Source organism: Manis pentadactyla, chromosome 6 (assembly GCF_030020395.1).
Source record: "Manis pentadactyla isolate mManPen7 chromosome 6, mManPen7.hap1, whole genome shotgun sequence".
Taxonomy (NCBI): domain Eukaryota; kingdom Metazoa; phylum Chordata; class Mammalia; order Pholidota; family Manidae; genus Manis; species Manis pentadactyla.
The window spans coordinates 33,731,505-33,749,547 of NC_080024.1; the positions used below are offsets into that span (position 1 = coordinate 33,731,505).

Consider the following 18,043-nt stretch of genomic DNA (forward strand, 5'->3'; position numbering starts at 1 on the left):
CTATTTAAAGCAAGTCCTTGTTGCAGGGATGGAAGGGGACTGACAGGGGTAAAGCAGTTTTTTTTTTTTTTTTTTTTTTTTTTTAGCAGTTTTGTTTTAAATGTCTTCTGCATGTTTAAATGATGCAAAAAATAATTTTACTCCATAGGCTTGAAACATTTCACAGACAGTTCATTCCTATATCTTTAGACACCATGGTTGTGGCAGTGCCTCCTTCTGCAAGGTAAACAGCAGTGCTGGATTTAGAATGAACTGCCCTGTCACTGCCATTGTTGTTGACCTCACAGTCCAGTGGTTCAGTGGAGATGACCCAGGTGGAGGGGCGCCACCGCTTAAGAGAATAGGGAGTTTTCACACGTTTCTTGATCTTTTCACCAGATCCTGATTTGCCATCTTGTGTTGACTCACCTACTGAAAATAAAAGTACAGGAAAATGTATTATATATAAAGAAACTATTAAAAAATAAAAAGGGTTGTAACTCAAGAACAGATCAAACTAATGTCTGCAGGTGGTGTTTTAGGGCATTTCCAAAAACAAAGGAGAAAATTCAAAGTTCTCAGCTGTATTAGCAGCTATCCTAACTTGCTGAAGTGGATTCATTCATTCTACTTAATGATCAAAGTGGATCAAATTTTAATGGCACTTGGCATATAATATTTTTCAGAATAATGACAGAAATACTAGAGTACAAATCTTCTAGTAATTCCCCCTTTCTGAACCTGACGAGACACTTTACTTATATAGAGCACTGCCATAGGGTGTACCAACTGGTCTGTAATACAAGCTGCTCAAACCAGGGCCTAGATTCTACTGATTATTTTTTTTTAATAATGAACTATACAATACTTTTATTATAAGTTTCACACAATTTTCACAGAACGCTTTAATTGACTTGCAAAGCTTGTATCCCTAGCTAACTTGTAGCTATAACTGATGAACCAGTCTGACTCTGACATGACTGCTGCCTCATATTTTTGCTTAAATTAATGAATAAGACAAAAGTGAAACAACAAAGAAGCGTGTCAGGACTTCACTTGTTTTTCAAACATGTGAGAGATTTTTTATTGAATCAGATCATAGTTTTTGAATCCTGGAAGCTACCTCCTCAAATCTTTGTCCTCTTTACTATGCAATGGCAACAGACACACACTTTAAAATTTAGTTTGTATTAGTGGTTCTCAACTGGAGAGAGATTTTGCTCCTCAGGGGACATTTGGCAATGTCTAGAGACATTGCTGGCTGTCACAACTGTAGACATACCCAACCCCACAAAAAGAATTATCTTCTACTGATTAATTTTTGAGAGCTGCATTTTCAGACCATTTTGTAGTCCTTGAAAACAACCAAAAAATGTAACTTTAAAAAAAAAAAAATGCTGTTGGTCTAAAAAAGAAATCATTTTATATAGTGATAGCTGTTAAACATTTTGGGGAGCTCTCCTGTCTTGTATTAACATACCTTTAGGACCAGAAAAGAAGTATCAGGTTATTTAAGTTGCTAGACATAATTATGTGGGAGACTCAACACATAACTCTTATAAAAGATGACACTAGAAAATCTAGAAAAACTGTAATTTCTTTATAGTGACATTTCTGAATTTTCTCTGGACTTTTAAGATTTATTAAAGTTAGTCTGGTAAAATCTAAATGTGTGTATAGTAAATATTAATATGCTCATACTGGCTTCATTTTAAAGTTACACTGGCATCATTTTACTTGGGACTATTAAACTGGTGAGTATTAATCTCAACCATTCACAGCAAGCATGCAAGTTGTACATAAACCAGCAGCTACATAAGGCATGTATTAAATTGGTAATTATTCTAACTATTGTAACATTGACTTTTTAATTATCAACAACAACAGAATGATCTTTTTTCTTTACAATAGCCTAATCACCTCTGAGGTCCAACAATATGGCTTATTGTATTTCCAAAAGTGGTAGAAGTAAATAACTGCTAATCGCAACCTGGTTCTGTCTAAGTAGTTACTTAAATGGTCCCAAAAGACAAGCAGGGAAGGTTATAGGATCCCTTCACTTACATTGCAAACCGCTGCCATCAATGACATTTGTGGCTGAGAGATCCAAAGAATTAGGCCTCTGTGCTCTTCTAGGCTTTGAGGGTCCAGGATCTGCGACTGTGCTTGGAACACCCTGTGTAAGAACATCTTGCTCTGAATATGGATTACTGTTGTTGTTATTGGAATTAGTTCGGCCACCTTCTAGTGGCCGTTCCCTCCTGTCCACAAGACGATCTAGAACACCTTCATCGTGGCCAGCCTGTTGCTCTCGTCTCAGCAAAGGTTCATGCTCATCAGGACTGGAATTAATATTCAGCCGGGTGTCCTCACCAATGAACTGATTCTGCAGCATTTCTTGTGCCCTATGTGCCACTGTGTTGGCTGTCTGGCCAGATGGTACTGCCCCATTGGCATACTGCGTAGTGGCAGCATGGGAGTTAACATTGTGGTTTCTACCTGTCACACCATTCATGGTGACTGTCACTACATGAGGTTCTGCAGCATTGATTGTATTCATCTTGGCAACTCCAGTTTCTACTTGTTTCAAGTTTGATTTGTGCTTGCTGCCAAATTTCAGCCGGGGCTCCTTTGTTGAATTTTTGGTGTTTAAAGGCAAACTAGTAGGTCTCTTAGGAAGGTTCTGTTGCTTGGGGAGAGGATAGATCTGAGCAGGTGGAACATCAGGAATTAAACATGCTTGGCCATTTGCAGCCTGTGTGAAGTCCTGCTGTCCAGTTACTTCTACTGCAAGCTTTATCAGTGGGTAAAGCAAGCTAGAACTGGTACTACTCAGTGGGTCTGGCCCACTGAACTGTTTTAGAGAATGTTCCATGAGATTCTCATCAGAACTTTCCTTGAGGTTCTTATCGACTTCTTTTGGATCCAGCTTATTGGTCTCCAAGTCTTCTTCTGTCAGTTGTAAGCAGACAGGGGTTGGCCCAATTGGCTGTGAAGCATTTGTGGCATTCAGATTTGTTTCATCTGAGTATGGCATCTCAGATATAGTGGTCATGCCAGTGCTTGGAGTGAGGCCAGTGGTGTTTGTGGTGGTTGTATTGGTGGACAGGCTGGTGACACTTGTTTCAGGGCTGGGGATTCTAGCTTGTGCTTGCTGCCGTTCATAGTTAATTGAGTTGCGGTTCTTTTCCCCTACAGTCAGAGGTGTGCTAGACATTGAATGCTCAGAGGAAATATTCTTCACAATGCTATCAGTGTGATGGATAGAGTCTTCAATGTATGAGGAAGAAGAATAATCTGGATAAGGTCCAATCTTTGGCACACGCCTATTATGTGACAGGTTGCTTAAAGAAAGAAAAAATAAGAATGTACATTTACTGCAAACTGGATCTTCAAGTTTACAGCTCTGATTTTAAAGTATGAACTACTTTTTATTTTATTCCTAATCCACATTATTCTAGTGGTTACTTAAAAATTCTAATCAAATAATTGTCAATTAATAACTTTGCTAAATGTTAGTTTTATATGATGTAAGCCTACTGAAAAACACATGTGGATATAGATATAATTTTATAGATGTTCATTATTTTGGTTTAAAAGACTTAATCTAAAAATCTCCCCTACAGTTTTGTAACATTACCATATATATCTTTGTGAGTTGTATACTTGCACAACCAGATATAAAGTTTCAGAAGTGGAGGAACCATGGCCTATATTTATTTTTTACTCCCATAATTCTAGATACATAGTGGCTACTCAACAAATATGTTACAAAGTAAGTTTCAATGGCTGTATGTTCAAAGAATACAATCTTGCAGATTGTTGCAATGTGCTTCTGTTAAGAGGCATGGTATAGCAATGGAATGTATCTTCCTGGGTAGACTGAACCATATCAATGAAAGTCCTAGAGACAACAGTGTAAAGCAGAATGGGTCACTCAGATAAGAGATAAATGATTCAGATCCGATCTCTAGTTATTAAGGGTTCTTCACAGTCATTGTCACATCTTGAGAGTGATGGTGTGACATTTTTTTTTTTTGAGGATCACACTGTGATATGCTACTTCAAATAAATGCCAGGGTTAGCTTTAATGAAAATAATCAAAGTATAAACATTGGGAACATCAGTAGATCCAAGTATTTTAGAAGAAAAGCAGCAACAGAACTAAAGGAGGAGCATTAAAGTTGAAGGGCTATGAAAAAAGACTGATGAAGTTATGAGGGAATGATAGGAAGGGGAAGAAAAGAGAAGCTTTGTACTGCCTAAGAAAAGGAAGTTAGGAGGTATAGAAAGTAAGATTTAATACAATGAAACCTAGGGTCTAATAACTAAGCTATGAACTCTGATTTCAGGGAAACCATTTAGAGTGACTGAACATGAGAAGGATCATGTGAGGGATAGAGCTGAATGACACAGGAGGCAAAAAAATGACCAAAGCAAGGGGATGCATCAAGGGTTTCTCCTTACCATTCAAGTTCAAAAGCACTTAAAGTAAAAGTAGCTGACTCTTAAGGGAGGTATAAATACAATACTAGGGCACATAGAAAATACAGGTAAGGGGAGATGGCGAAGACTATCTTCAGGTACATGAAAAGAAAATTTGTATTTAGAATTACACTATATCATCCTTGACTTGCTGATATATAAGGAATAAGGGTTTATATGCTTAAGTTAATTCATCCCAAATATAAGTAGTATAAGCCCAATTTGGGCCTGTAGTTCATAATACAAATAGCTCTTAGAAATTAAAACAATAGAAAACAGCAAGGAAAATGATTCAAGATACACGTGTATGTTTATCTTAATTTTCTCTAACTTTTTCCTGACTGCCTTTCTTAAAATTTTTAACATGTGTTAGATAAAATGACAAATTTGTGGGCAGACTTTTTCCTCCAAACATGGAAAAAAGAAACACAGATGGCACACTGTGCAAGTCCAAAGCTGTAGGAGTATTTTTAAAGCTCTTTTATTTAGTTGTTAGTTTTACTGAAAGAACCCAAATCATAATTCTAGCAAGAAATGTCTCATAAAATAATATTCATGATGAGATGGAAATACCTTATGAACTGCTTTCACATGTAAGTACTACTAGTATATTTTATAAGAAAGAGCACTGGATAGCAAACCTGGAAACCTTAGTCTCCAGTGCAACAGTGGTAAGACACATAGGTAGGTTCATGGTTCTATTTCTTTTAAAACAAACAAACAAAAGCAGGAGAAGGAGGAATAACACAAAAGATAAATGAGACAATATATGTAGAAGCATGTAGAAACTTTTGGAACTATGAAAATGTTTTATCTTTATTATTATAGAGAGGTTGGAACATTAATAGATAAAGACTAATCTATTTTATGATATCTTTAATATATAAGAACACAGATTCCACCTTGCTCTTATACCAAACAAAAATTTTCAGTTAAAGAACAGGAATGTTGAAAGAAAAATTACAACATCAGATTGTATGAGTTGATCTTTGCATTGCTAGACTGGTTTAATAGTATTTATATCCTGTTCTCTAGTTTCAGTATTCAATAGCTGATGGATGACAAACCCCTCAGGGTCTTACCGCTCATTCTGCATAGCAGTAGACATTGGATTGACTGTTGGGCTGACAGATTTGTTTCGTTCCCATATCATCATAAGTTCAGCCATCCTCTCCTCAGCACACTGTGCAGTAAGCCGAGCCTCTGCATCCTGGTCCCAACAGTCTTCGATTGTCTCCTTGAGTGACCTCACTGCCTGTAATAATAAAGTACATATCAATCAGTATATCTTGCAAGAAAAAAAAAGCATTGAGTTTTTTTAGTCACACGAGGTAAAAGAAAAATCAATTTTCTTCAACAACTATTTTACATAGCTATAAAAAAATATTTTAGACTTCAGAAATTTATAAAGGGTCATGTTTCTCAAAAGGTGAGGAGGAAGTAAGCAATTAAGTTTTAACTACTTGAAGAATTATCATTAAGAATAAGCAGTTGTAATGTCACATGTTTCTTCAAGGCCACAGGCTTAAGCCCTTGTTAATTCACAGCACTGTTTCAATCAACAGCCACTAATTTCACTTCAAAAGTAAGTTTTGATTAGGATTCAAGATGGTGGCATGAGAGGTGAGACAGAGAACTCCTCCCAAAACCAGATAGTGTGAAAATACAGTTAATACAACTAATCCTAAAAGAGCAATAGGAAAGAAGGCTGCACCAGACTGCACACAGACCTCACGAACAAAGCAGACCTCACAAAACGGGGTAACATAGGAAAGCCTTGATCCGGCGGGACCGGAGCCCTTCCCCCACCCCAGCTCACAGGCGTAAGGAAGAGAAACGGAGCGGGGAATGGGGTGGAAGCCTGGGAGTGTTGAACACCTGGCCCTGGAGATCTGCTTTGCGAGCAGAAACCTATATTGTGTGGTGCTCTGGAGGATGGGGAGCTGGCACAAGCGGAAAGACACATTCTGGCCATTTGTGGAGGACGGGATCCACATTCAGCCACTGTGACAAGAGGAAAGGCGGTCTGAGAGGCTTCCTAGCAGCTAGAGGGCTGCTGAAGGGGCGGGATTTGCACTGAGCTTGCTGTGCGAGAGAAGGGAAAGGGGACAAGGTTGTCTGGATGTGCTCTGCCCAGCAGATTGGGAATTTTGGGGAGCTTCAGGCACTCCATCCCCCTGTCCTGGCTCCGAGGTCCCCCACTGTGATACACAGCCTGTCGAGCCTTCCTCCTGACCTGACAGCAACAGCTTGCAAACTGGCAGTCACTGCTCTGGCATCAGGCCAGCCGGAAGGAGGCCCCACCTACAACAGCTAGAGATGCCAAGCACAGAGGTTTACACCTGTGTACTCAGCCTACTGACTCTGATACAGGAGACAGGCAATGTAGACAGGAATCAGAAACAGATCTTTCCTATCCCAGGCATCAACTCCGCTCCCCAACAACCTGCAACCTCACTCTAGGGGCTGAGTAGCTCCACAGACTAGAGCTTCTGGGCAATACAGGGAACCACACAGAAATTTGAAACATCAAAAGAACATGGTTCAGACCAAACTCTCACAAACCCCAGAATAAGGGCTAAATGAAATGGAACTCACCAGTCTTCCTGAAAGAGAGTTCAAAATAAAAATCATAAACATGCTTATGGAGGTACAGAAAAATATCAAGAACTCAGGAACGAATTTAAGACGGAGATTCAATCATTAAGAAATTCCATATCTGAAATGAAACATACAATGGAGGGATTTAAAAGCAGATTAGATATAGTAGAAGAGACAGCAAATGGAATAGAAATTAAAGAGGAATACAAAGAAACTGAGGCACAGAGAGAAAAAAGAATCTCTGCGAATGAAAGAATATTGAGAGAACTGTGTGACCAATCCAAACAGAACAATATTCACATTATAGGGGTACCAGAAGAAGAAGAGAAAAAGGAATAGAAAGTGTCTTTGAGGAGGTAACTGCTGAAAACTTAACCAATCTGGGGAAGGAAATAGTCTCTCACGCCATGGAGGTGCACAGATCTCCCAACAAAAGGGACCCAAAGAAGACAACACCAAGACATATAATAATTAAAATGGCAAAGATCAAAGATAAGGAGAGACTATTAAAAGCAGCCAGAGAGAGAAATAAGATCACATACAAAGGAAAGCCCATCAAGCTATTATCACACTTCTCAGCAGAAACCTTACAGGGCAAAAGGGAGTGTCATGATGTATTTAATGCAATGAAGCAGAAGGGCCTTGAACCAAAAATAATCTTCCTGGCAAGATTATCATTTAAATTTGAAAGAGGGATTTAAAAATTCCCAGATAAGCAAAAGTTGAGAGAATTTACCTCCCACAAACCACCTCTACAGTGCATTTTGCAGGGACTCCTATAGATGGAAGTATTCCTAAGACTAAATAGATGTCACACAAGGGATAGACAAAGAGTACAAAATATGATTCATAACATACAAAGAATGGAGGAGGAAGAAAAAGGAGGAAAAAAAAAGGAATATTTAGGTTGTGTTTGTAATAGCATATGAAGTGAGTTAAATTAGACTGTTAGAGAGTAAAGGCATTACCCTTGAACCTTTGGTAGCCACAAATCTAAAGCCTGCCAAGGCAATAAGTACATACCCATCGATAATCACCCTAAATGTAAATAGTCTGAATGCATGAATCAAAAGACGCAGAGTCACTGAATGGATAAAAAAATAAGACCCATCTATATGCTGCCTACAAGAGACTCACTTTAAACCCAAAGACATACACAGACTGAAAGTAAAGGGATGGAAAAAGATATTTCATGCAAATAACAAGGAGAAAAAAGCAGGAGTTGCAGTACTTGTTTCAGACAAAATAGACTTCAAAACAAATAAAGTCACAAGAGACAAAGAAGGACATCACGTAATGATAAAGGGGTCAGTCCAACAGAGGATATAACTATTATAAATATCTATGCACCCAACACTGGAACACCTACATTTGTGAAACAAATACAAACAGAATTAAAGGGGGAAATAGAATGCAATGCATTCATTTTCGGAGACTTCAACACACCACTCACTCCAAATGACAGATCAACAAGACAGAAAATAAATAGACAGAGGCACTGAACAACGTATTAGAAAAACGGACATCCAAATGCAACCAAAAGCAACAGGATACACATTCTTCTCAAGTGCACATGGAACATTTTCAAGAATAGATCATATACTAGGGCACAAAAAGAGCCTCCGTAAATTCAAAAAGATTGAAATTATACCAACTAGCTTCTCAGATCACAAAGGTATGAAACTAGAAATAAATTCCTCAAAGAAAATGAAAAAGCCCACAAACATATGGAGACTTAATAACATGCTCCTAAATAATCAATGGGTCAATGACCAAATAAAAACAGAGATCAAGCAATATATGAACACAATGACAACAATACAAAATCTGTTGGATGCAGCAAACGCTGTGCTAAGAGGAAAATACATTGCAAAACAGGCCTACCTCAGGAAAAAAGAACAATCCCAAATGAACAGTCTAAACTCACAATTAATGAAACTAGAAAAGGAAGAACAAATGAGGCTCAAAGTCAGTAGAGGGAGGGACATAATAAAGATTAAAGCAGAAATACATAAAATAGAGAAGAATCAAACAAAAGAAAGAATCAATGAAAGCGGGAGTTGGTTCTTCGAGAAAATAAACAAAATAGATAACCTCCTAGCCAGACTTATCAAGAAAAAAAGAGAGTCTACACACATAAACAAAATCAGAAATGAGAAAGGAAAAATGACTAAGGAGACCATAGAAAAACAAATATTTATGAGACAATACAATGAAAAATTATATGCTAATGAACTGGATAAACTAGAAGAAATGGACAACGTTCTAGAAAAATACAACCTACCAAGGCTGACCCAGGAAGAAACAGAAAATCTGAGTAGAACAATTAGCAGCAAAGAAACTGAACTGCAATAAAAAAACTACCTAAGAACAAAACCCTGGACCAGATGGTTTCACTGAATTTTATCAAAAGTTTAGTGAAAAGTTAATACCCATCCTCCTTAAAGGTTTCAAAAAAGTAGAAGAGGAGGAAATATTCCCAAACACATTCTATGAGGCCAACATCACTCTAATACCAAAACCAGGCAAAGACACCACAAAAAAAGAAAATTACACACCAATATCCCTGATGAACATAGATGCAAAAATCCTAAACAAAATATTAGCAAACCAAACTCAAAAATACATCAAAAATAAATCCATCATGATCAACTAGGCTTTACTCCAGGGATGTCAGGAAGGTACAATATTAGAAAATCCATCAACATCATCCACCACATCAACAAAAAGAAGGACAAAAACCACATGATCATCTCCATAGATGCTGAAAAAGCATTCGGCAACATTCAACATCTATTCATGATAAAAACTCTCAACAAAATGGGTATAAAGGGCAAGTACCCCAACATAATAAAGGCCACATATGACAAACCCACAGCCAACATTATACTTAACAGCAAGAAGCTGAAAGCTTATCCTTTAAGATCAGGAACAAGACAAGGATGCCCACTCTCCGCACTTCCATTCAACGTAGTACTGGAGGTCCTACCACGGCATTCAGACTACACAAAGAAATAAAAGGCACCCAGATTGGCAAGGAAGAAGTTAAACTGTCCTTGTTTGCAGATGACATGACATTGTACATAAAAAACCTTAAAGAGGATCACGGGAAGATGGCGGCATGAGTAGTTCAGTGGAAATTTACTCCCCAAAACATATATATTTATGAAAATACAATAAATACAAATATTCCTAAAAGAAACACCAGTGGATGCAGTACAACAGCCAGGATACATCTACATCTGCGAGAACTCAACATCACACGAAGGGGGTAAGATACAAGCTGCGGCCAGGCAGGACCCGAACACTCCGCCACCCCAGAACCCGGCGGGAAGAAAGGAGTTGAAATGGGGAGGGAGTGAAAACCCAGGACTGCTAAACAACCAGCTCTCTAGAAATCCACATCCAGAGCACAGACACAAGGTGCATGGGGGGCTGGATATTAGAGAAACATTAAAACAAACCTGTGGGCAGGTCCCCACAACCAGCGCTCCTGAGACAAAAGAAAAGTGAGAGCTTTCTGCAAGTCTTAAAGAAACAGGGACGCCACAGCTGGACGAAGTCATCCCGGCACACTTAGCTAGCAACTGGGAATCCCAGGGAACTTTAGGCATCCCAAATTCCGGGGCGACAGAGCAGCACTGAAGCCACTCACGGCACTACACAGTCTGCCAGTCGTTCCTCCAACTGGCATGGACCCTGACACACGGGCCCAGTAGCGGGAGAATGGCAGTGTGCGCCAGGGGCGGCAGGGCCGGAGAGGACCGGGAGCGGATAGTGTGCGCTGGCGGCACCAGAGGGAACGGGAGCGGCTCATGCGAGCCTGCCGCAGCGGCGACCAAACAGCCCGGGTGCGGCCCGCGTGCACTGGCAGCAGTAGCGCCAGAGGAGCCTGGGAGAGGGCCGTGCGCACCTGCAGTGGTGCCAGACGGAGCAGCCGCGCTCCCAGCAGCTGACCAGAATCCCAGCCTAATGCACAGCCACCTGGCCCAGACCCAAAGGCCACTGCTGGCACACAGCTGCATGGCACAGGTGCTGCTATCGCGGAGGAGCGCACCTGGCGTGCCTGCCACTCCCCGCACGGCTCTGTGCTACTCGAAGACCCCACCCACAGCAGCTTAGGGGATTAACCCGGTGGCTGCTCCAGGAGTGCGGGTAACTGACACAGGCAGCGGAGAAGGGCAAGGCATCCACCAAGCAGAAAAGGACTTTCTTTTCCCAGCTTAGACACACAACCTGCCTAAAGCCACCGCTATCACCATGAATAGGCAAAAAAATTTAGTCCAGTCCAAGATAGCTCAGACAACACCTGAGAGAGGATCTGCAGAGACAGACCTAACCAGTCTCCCTAAAAAAGAATTCAAAATAAAAATAATAAACATGCTGACAGAGCTGCAGAGAAATATACAAAAGATAAGGGATGACGTCAAGAGGGAGATTACAAAAGTGAAACAATCTCCGGAAAGATTTATAAGCAAAATGGATAAGATGCAAGAGGCCACTGATGGAACAGAAACCAGAGAACATGAACGCATAGAAGCTGATGCAGAGATAAAAGGATCTCCAGGAATGAAACAATATTAAGAGAACTGTGTGACCAATCCAAAAGGAACACTATCTGCATTATAGGGGTACCAGAAGAAAAAGAGAGAGAGAAAAAGGGACAGAAAGTGTGTTTGAAGAAATAATTGCTGAGAACTTCCCCAAACTGGGGAAGGAAATAGTTGCTCAGACTACGGAAGCACACAGAACTCCCGAGAGAAGGGAACAAAAGAGGACAACAACAAGACACATAATAATTAAAATGGCAAAGATCAAGGACAAGGACAGAGTATTAAAGGCAGCCAGACAGAGAAAAAAGGTCACCTACAAAAGAAAACCCATCAGGCTATCATCAGACTTCTCAACAGAAACCTTACAGGTTAGAAGAGAATGGCATGATATATTTAATGCAATGAAACAGAAGGGCCTTGAACCAAGGAAACTGTATCCAGCACGATTATCATTTAAATATAAAGGAGGGATTAAACAATTTCCAGACAAGCAAAAGTTGAGGGAATTTGCCTCCCACAAACCACCTCTACAGGGTATCTTAGAGGGACTGCTCTAGATGGGAGCACTCCTAAAAAGAGCACAGAACAAAACACCGAACATATGAAGAATGGAGGAGGAGAAATAAGAAGGGAGAGAAATAATCTTCAGACCATGTTTATAATACCTCAATAAGCGAGTTAAGTTAGACAGTAAGGTAGTAAACAAGCTAACCTTGAACCTTTGGTAACCACGAATCTAAAGCCTGCAAAGGCAATAAGTACATATCTTTCAATAATCACCCTAAATGTAAATGGACTGAATGCACCAATCAAAAGACAGAGTAATAGAATGGATAAAAAAGCAAGACCCATCTATATGCTGCATACAAAAGACTCACCTCAAACCCAAAGACATGCACAGACTAAAAGTCAAAGGATGGAAAAAGATATTTCATGCAAACAACAGTGAGAAAAAAGCAGGTGCTGCAATACTAGTACCAGACAAAATAGACTTCAAAATAAAGTAACAAGAGATAAAGAAGGACATTACATAATGATAAAGGGCTCAGTCCAACAAGAGGATATAAACATTATAAACATATAGGCACCCAATACAGGAGCACCAATATATGTGAAACAAATACTAACAGAATTAAAGGAGGAAATAGAATGCAATGCATTCATTTTGGGAGACTTCAACACACCACTCACTCCAAAGGACAGATCCACCAGACAGAAAATAAGTATGGACACAGAGGCACTGAACAACACACTAGAACAGATGGACCTAATAGACATCTATAGAAGTCTACATCCAAAAGCAATAGGATACACATTCTTCTCAAGTGCACATGGAACATTCTCCAGAATAGACCACATACTAGGCCACAAAAAGAGCCTCAGTAAATTCCAAAAGATTGAAATCCTACCAACCAACTTTTCAGACCACAAAGGTATAAAACTAGAAATAAATTGTACAAAGAAAGCAAAAAAGCTCAAAACACATAGAGGCCTAACAACATGCTCCTAAATAATCAATGATTCAACAACCAAATTAAAATGGAGATCCAGCAATATATGGAAACAAATGACAACAACACAAAGCCCCAACTTCTGTGGGATGCAGCAAAAGCAGTCTTAAGAGGAAAGTATATAGCAATCCAGGCATATTTAAAGAAGGAAGAACAATCCCAAACGAATAGTCTAATGTCACAAATATTAAAATTGGAAAAAAACAAACAAATGAGGCATAAAGTCAGCAGACGGAGTGACATAATAAAGATCAGAGAAGAAATAAATAAAATTGAGAAGAATAAAATAATAGAACAAATCAATGAAACCAAGAGCTGGTTCTTCGAGAAAATAAACAAAATAGATAAGCCTCTAGCCAGACTTATTTAGAGAAAAAGAGAGTCAACACACATCAACGGAATCAGAAACGAGAAAGGAAAAATCACGACTGACCCCACAGAAACACAAAGAATTACTAGAGAATACTATGAAAACCTATATGCCAATAAGCTGGAAAACCTGAAGAAATGGACAACTTCCTAGAAAAATGCAATCTTCCAAGACTGACCCAGAAAGAAACAGAAAATCTAAACAGACCAATTACCAGCAACTAAATTGAATCAGTAATCAAAAAACTACCCAAGAACAAAACCCCCGGGCCAGATGGATTTACCTCGGAATTTTATCAGACATACAGAGAAGACATAGTACCCATTCTCCTTAAAGTTTTCCAAAAAATAGAAGAGGAGGGGATACTCCCAAACTCATTCTATGAAGCCAACATCACCCTAATACCAAAACCAGGCAAAGACCCCACCAAAAAAGAAAACTACAGACCAATATCCCTGATGAACATAGATGCAAAAATACTCAACAAAATATTAGCAAACCGAATTCAAAAATATATCAAAAGGATCACACACCATGACCAAGTGAGATTTATCCCAGGGATGCAAGGATGGTACAACATTTGAAAATCCATCAACATCATCCACCACATCAACAAAAAGAAGGACAAAAACCACATGATCATCTCCATAGATGCTGAAAAAGTATTCAACAAAATCCAACATCCATTCATCATAAAAAGTCTCAACAAAATGGGCATAGAGGGCAAGTACCTCAACATAATAAAGGCCATATATGATAAACCCACAGCTAACATCATACTGAACAGCGAGAGGCTGAAAGCTTTTCCTCTGAGATCAGGAACAACACAGGGATGCCCACTGTCCCCACTGTTATTCAATGTAGTACTGGAGGTCCTAGCCACAGCAATTAGACAAAACAAAGAAATACAAGGAATCCAGATTGGTAAAGAAGAAGTCAAACTGTCACTATTTGCAGATGACATGATATTGTACATTAAAAACCCTAAAGACTCCATTCCAAAACTACTATAACTAATATTGGAATTCAGCAAAGTTGCAGGATACAAAATTAATGCACAGAAATCTGTGGCTTTCCTATACACTAACAATGAACTAATAGAAAGAGAAATCAGGAAAACAATTCCATTCACAATAGAATCAAAAAGAATAAAATACCTAGGAATAAACCTAACCAAGGAAGTGAAAGACCTATATCCTGAAAACTACAAGACACTCTGAAGAGAAATTAAAGAGGACACTAATAAATGGAAACTCATTCCATGCTCCTGGCTAGGAAGAATTAATATTGTCAAAATGGCCACCCTACCCAAAGCAATATACAGATTCGATGCAATCCCTATCAAATTACCAACAGCATTTTTTAATTAACTGGAACAAATAGTTCAAAAATTCCTATGGAAACATCAAAGGCCCCGAATAGCCAAAGCAATCCTGAGAAGGAAGAATAAAGTGGGGGGGATCTCACTCCCCAACTACAAGCTGTACTACAAATACACAGTAATCAATACAATTTGGTACTGGCACAAGAACAGAGCCACAGACCAGTGGAACAGAATAGATACTCCAAATATTGACCCAAACATATATGGCCAATTAATATACGATAAAGGAGCCATGGACATACAATGGGGAAATGACAGTCTCTTCAACACATGGTGCTGCAAAACTGGAGAGCTACATGTAAGACAATGAAACTGGATCACTGTCTAACCCCATACACAAAAGTAAATTCAAAATGGATCAAAGACCTGAATGTAAGTCATGAAAACATAAAACTCTTAGAGCTGACACACCTCAACAAACAAAAAGCAAATAATCGAATTAAAAAATGGGCAGAGGAGTTGAATAGACAGTTATCTAAAGAAGAAATTCAGATGGCCAACAGACACATGAAAAGTTGCTCCACATCGCTTGTCATCAGAGAAATGCAAATTAAAACCACAATGAGGTATCTCCTCCCACCAGTAAGGATCACCATCATCGAAAAGGCAAACAACAACAAATGTTGGAGAGGTTGTGGAGAAAGGGGAACCCTCCACTGCTGGTGGGAATGTAAATTAATTCAACCATTGTGGAAAGCAATATGGAGGTTCCTCAGAATGCTCAAAATAGAAATACCATTTGACCCAGGAATTCCACTTCTAGGAATTTACCCAAAGAATGCAGCACTCCAGTTTGAAAAAGACAGATGCACCCCCATGTTTATCCCTGTACTACTTACAATAGCCAAGATAGGGAAGCAACCTAAGAATCCATCAGTAGATGAATGGATAAAGAAGATGTGGTACATATACACAATGGAATATTATGCAGCCATAAGAAAAAAACAGATCCTGCCATTCACAACAACATGGATGGAGCTAGAGGGTATTATGCTCAGTGAAATAAGCCAGGCAGAGAAAGACAAGTGCCAAATGATTTCACTCATATGTGGAGTATAAGAACAAAGGAAGACTGAAGGAACAAAACACCAGCAGAATCACAGAACCCAAGAATGGACTAACAGTTACCAAAGGGGAAGTGACTGGGGAGGATGGATGGGAAGGGAGGGATAAGGGTGGGCGAAAAGAAAGGGGGCATTATGATTAGCTTGTATAGTGTGGGGGGGGCATGGGGAGGGCTGTGCAACACAGAGAAGACAAGTAGTGATTTTACAGCATCTTAGTACGCTGATGGACAGTGACTGTGAAGGGGTATGTGGGGGGGACTAGTAAACATAATGTTCTTCATGTAATTGTAGATTAATGATACCAAAAAAAAGAAAAACCTTAAAGAATCCACTCCGAACTACTAGAACTAATATCTAAATTCAGTAAAGTTGCAGAGTACAAATTAATACACAGAAATCTGTTGCTCTCCTATACACTAACAATGAACTAGCAGAAAGAGAAAGCAGGAAAACAATTCCATTCACAATTGCATCAGAAAGAATAAAATACCTAGGAATAAACCTAACCAAGGAAGTGAAAGAGTTATACTCTGAAAACTACAAGACACTCATCAGAGAAATTAAAGAAGACACCAATAAATGGAAACACATCTGGTGCTCATGGATGGAAGAATTAATATTGTCGAAATGGCCATTCTGCCTAAAGCAATCTACAGATTCAATGCAATCCCTATCAAAATACCTAGAGCATTCTTCAATGAAGTAGAGAAAATAGTTCTAAAATTCATATGGAACCACAAAACACCCCGAATAGCCAAAGCAATCCTGAGAAGGAAGAATTAAGTGCGGGGAATTACACTCCCTGACTTCAAGCTCTACTACAAAGCCACAGTGATCGAGACAATTTTGTACTGGCACAAGAACAGACCCATGGACCAATGGAAAAGACTAAAGAGCCCAGATAAAAAACCTAAGCATATATGGTCAATTAATAAATGATAAAGGAGCCATGGTTATACAATGGGGAAATGACAGCCTCTTCAACAGCAGGTGTTAGCAAAACTGGACAGCTACATGTGAGAGAATGAAACTGGATTATTGTTTAACGCCATACACAAAAGTAAAATCAAAATGGATCAAAGATCTGAATGTAAGTCATGAAACCATAAAACTCCTAGAAAAAAACACAGGCAACGCTTGAACAAAAATATGAGCAACTTCTTCAAGAACATATCTCCCAGGCAAGGGAAACAAAAGTAAAAATGAACTTTCCAGCTTGAAAAGCTTCTGTACAGAAGTACACCATCAATAGGACAAAAAGAAATCATACAGTATGGGAGAATATATTCATAAATGACATATCCAATAAGGGATTTACATCCAAATTATATAAAGAGCTCATGCACCTCAACAAACAAAAAGCAAATAAGTCAATTAAAAAATGGGCAGAGGAGCTGAACAGACAGTTCTCCAAAGAAGAAATTCAGATGGCCAACAGACACATGAAAAGATGTTCCACATCACTAATCATCAGAGAAATGCAAATTAAAACCACAATGAGATATCACCTCACAGCAGTTAGGTTGGCCAACATCAAGAAAACCACAATGAGTTATCACCTCACACCAGTAAGAATGGCCAACATCCAAAAGATAAACAACAACAAATGTTGGCGACAATGTGGAGAAAGGGGTACCCTCCTACACTGCTGGTGGGAATGTAAATTAGTTCAACTGTTGTGGAAAGGAGTATGGAGATTCTTCAAAAAACTAAAAATAGAAATACCATTTGACCCAGGAATTCCACTCCTAAGAATTTATCCTAAGAGATGTAATGTATAGCATAAGGAATATATTGTAACAACTTGGTATGGTGATAGCTGGTACCTAGAATTATCATGTATATAAATGTTGAATCACTGTGTTGTACACCTGAAACTAATGTAATACTGTGTGTCAACTACCCTTCAATAAAAAATAATTATCTACAAAAAAAAAAAAAAAAAAAAAGAATTTACCCTAAGAATGCAGCAGCCCAGTTTGAAAAAGACAGATGCACCCCTATGTTTATCGCAGCACTATTTACAATAGCCAAGAAATCGAAAAAACCTAAGTGCCCATCAGCAGATGAACAGATAATGAAGATGTGGTACA

The 18,043-nt window shown here is 39.0% G+C and overlaps 1 protein-coding gene across 2 annotated transcripts in view; it reads right to left on the minus strand.

Moving 5' to 3' along the window:
• Positions 1-160: 160 nt before the first annotated feature.
• Positions 161-18,043, minus strand: part of BMPR2 (bone morphogenetic protein receptor type 2) — a 217,323-nt gene continuing 199,440 nt past the window's right edge. Inside the window, exons 11-13 of one of the 2 annotated variants that reach the window (XM_036928171.2) lie at positions 5,547-5,719; positions 2,044-3,323; positions 161-408 (exon numbers count right to left, since the gene is read on the minus strand). In XM_036928171.2, the coding sequence (XP_036784066.1) occupies positions 161-408; positions 2,044-3,323; positions 5,547-5,719 (1,701 nt within the window). Of the gene's footprint in view, positions 412-2,043; positions 3,324-5,546; positions 5,720-18,043 lie in introns of both variants that reach the window. The other variant, XM_036928169.2, reaches the window with a different exon arrangement.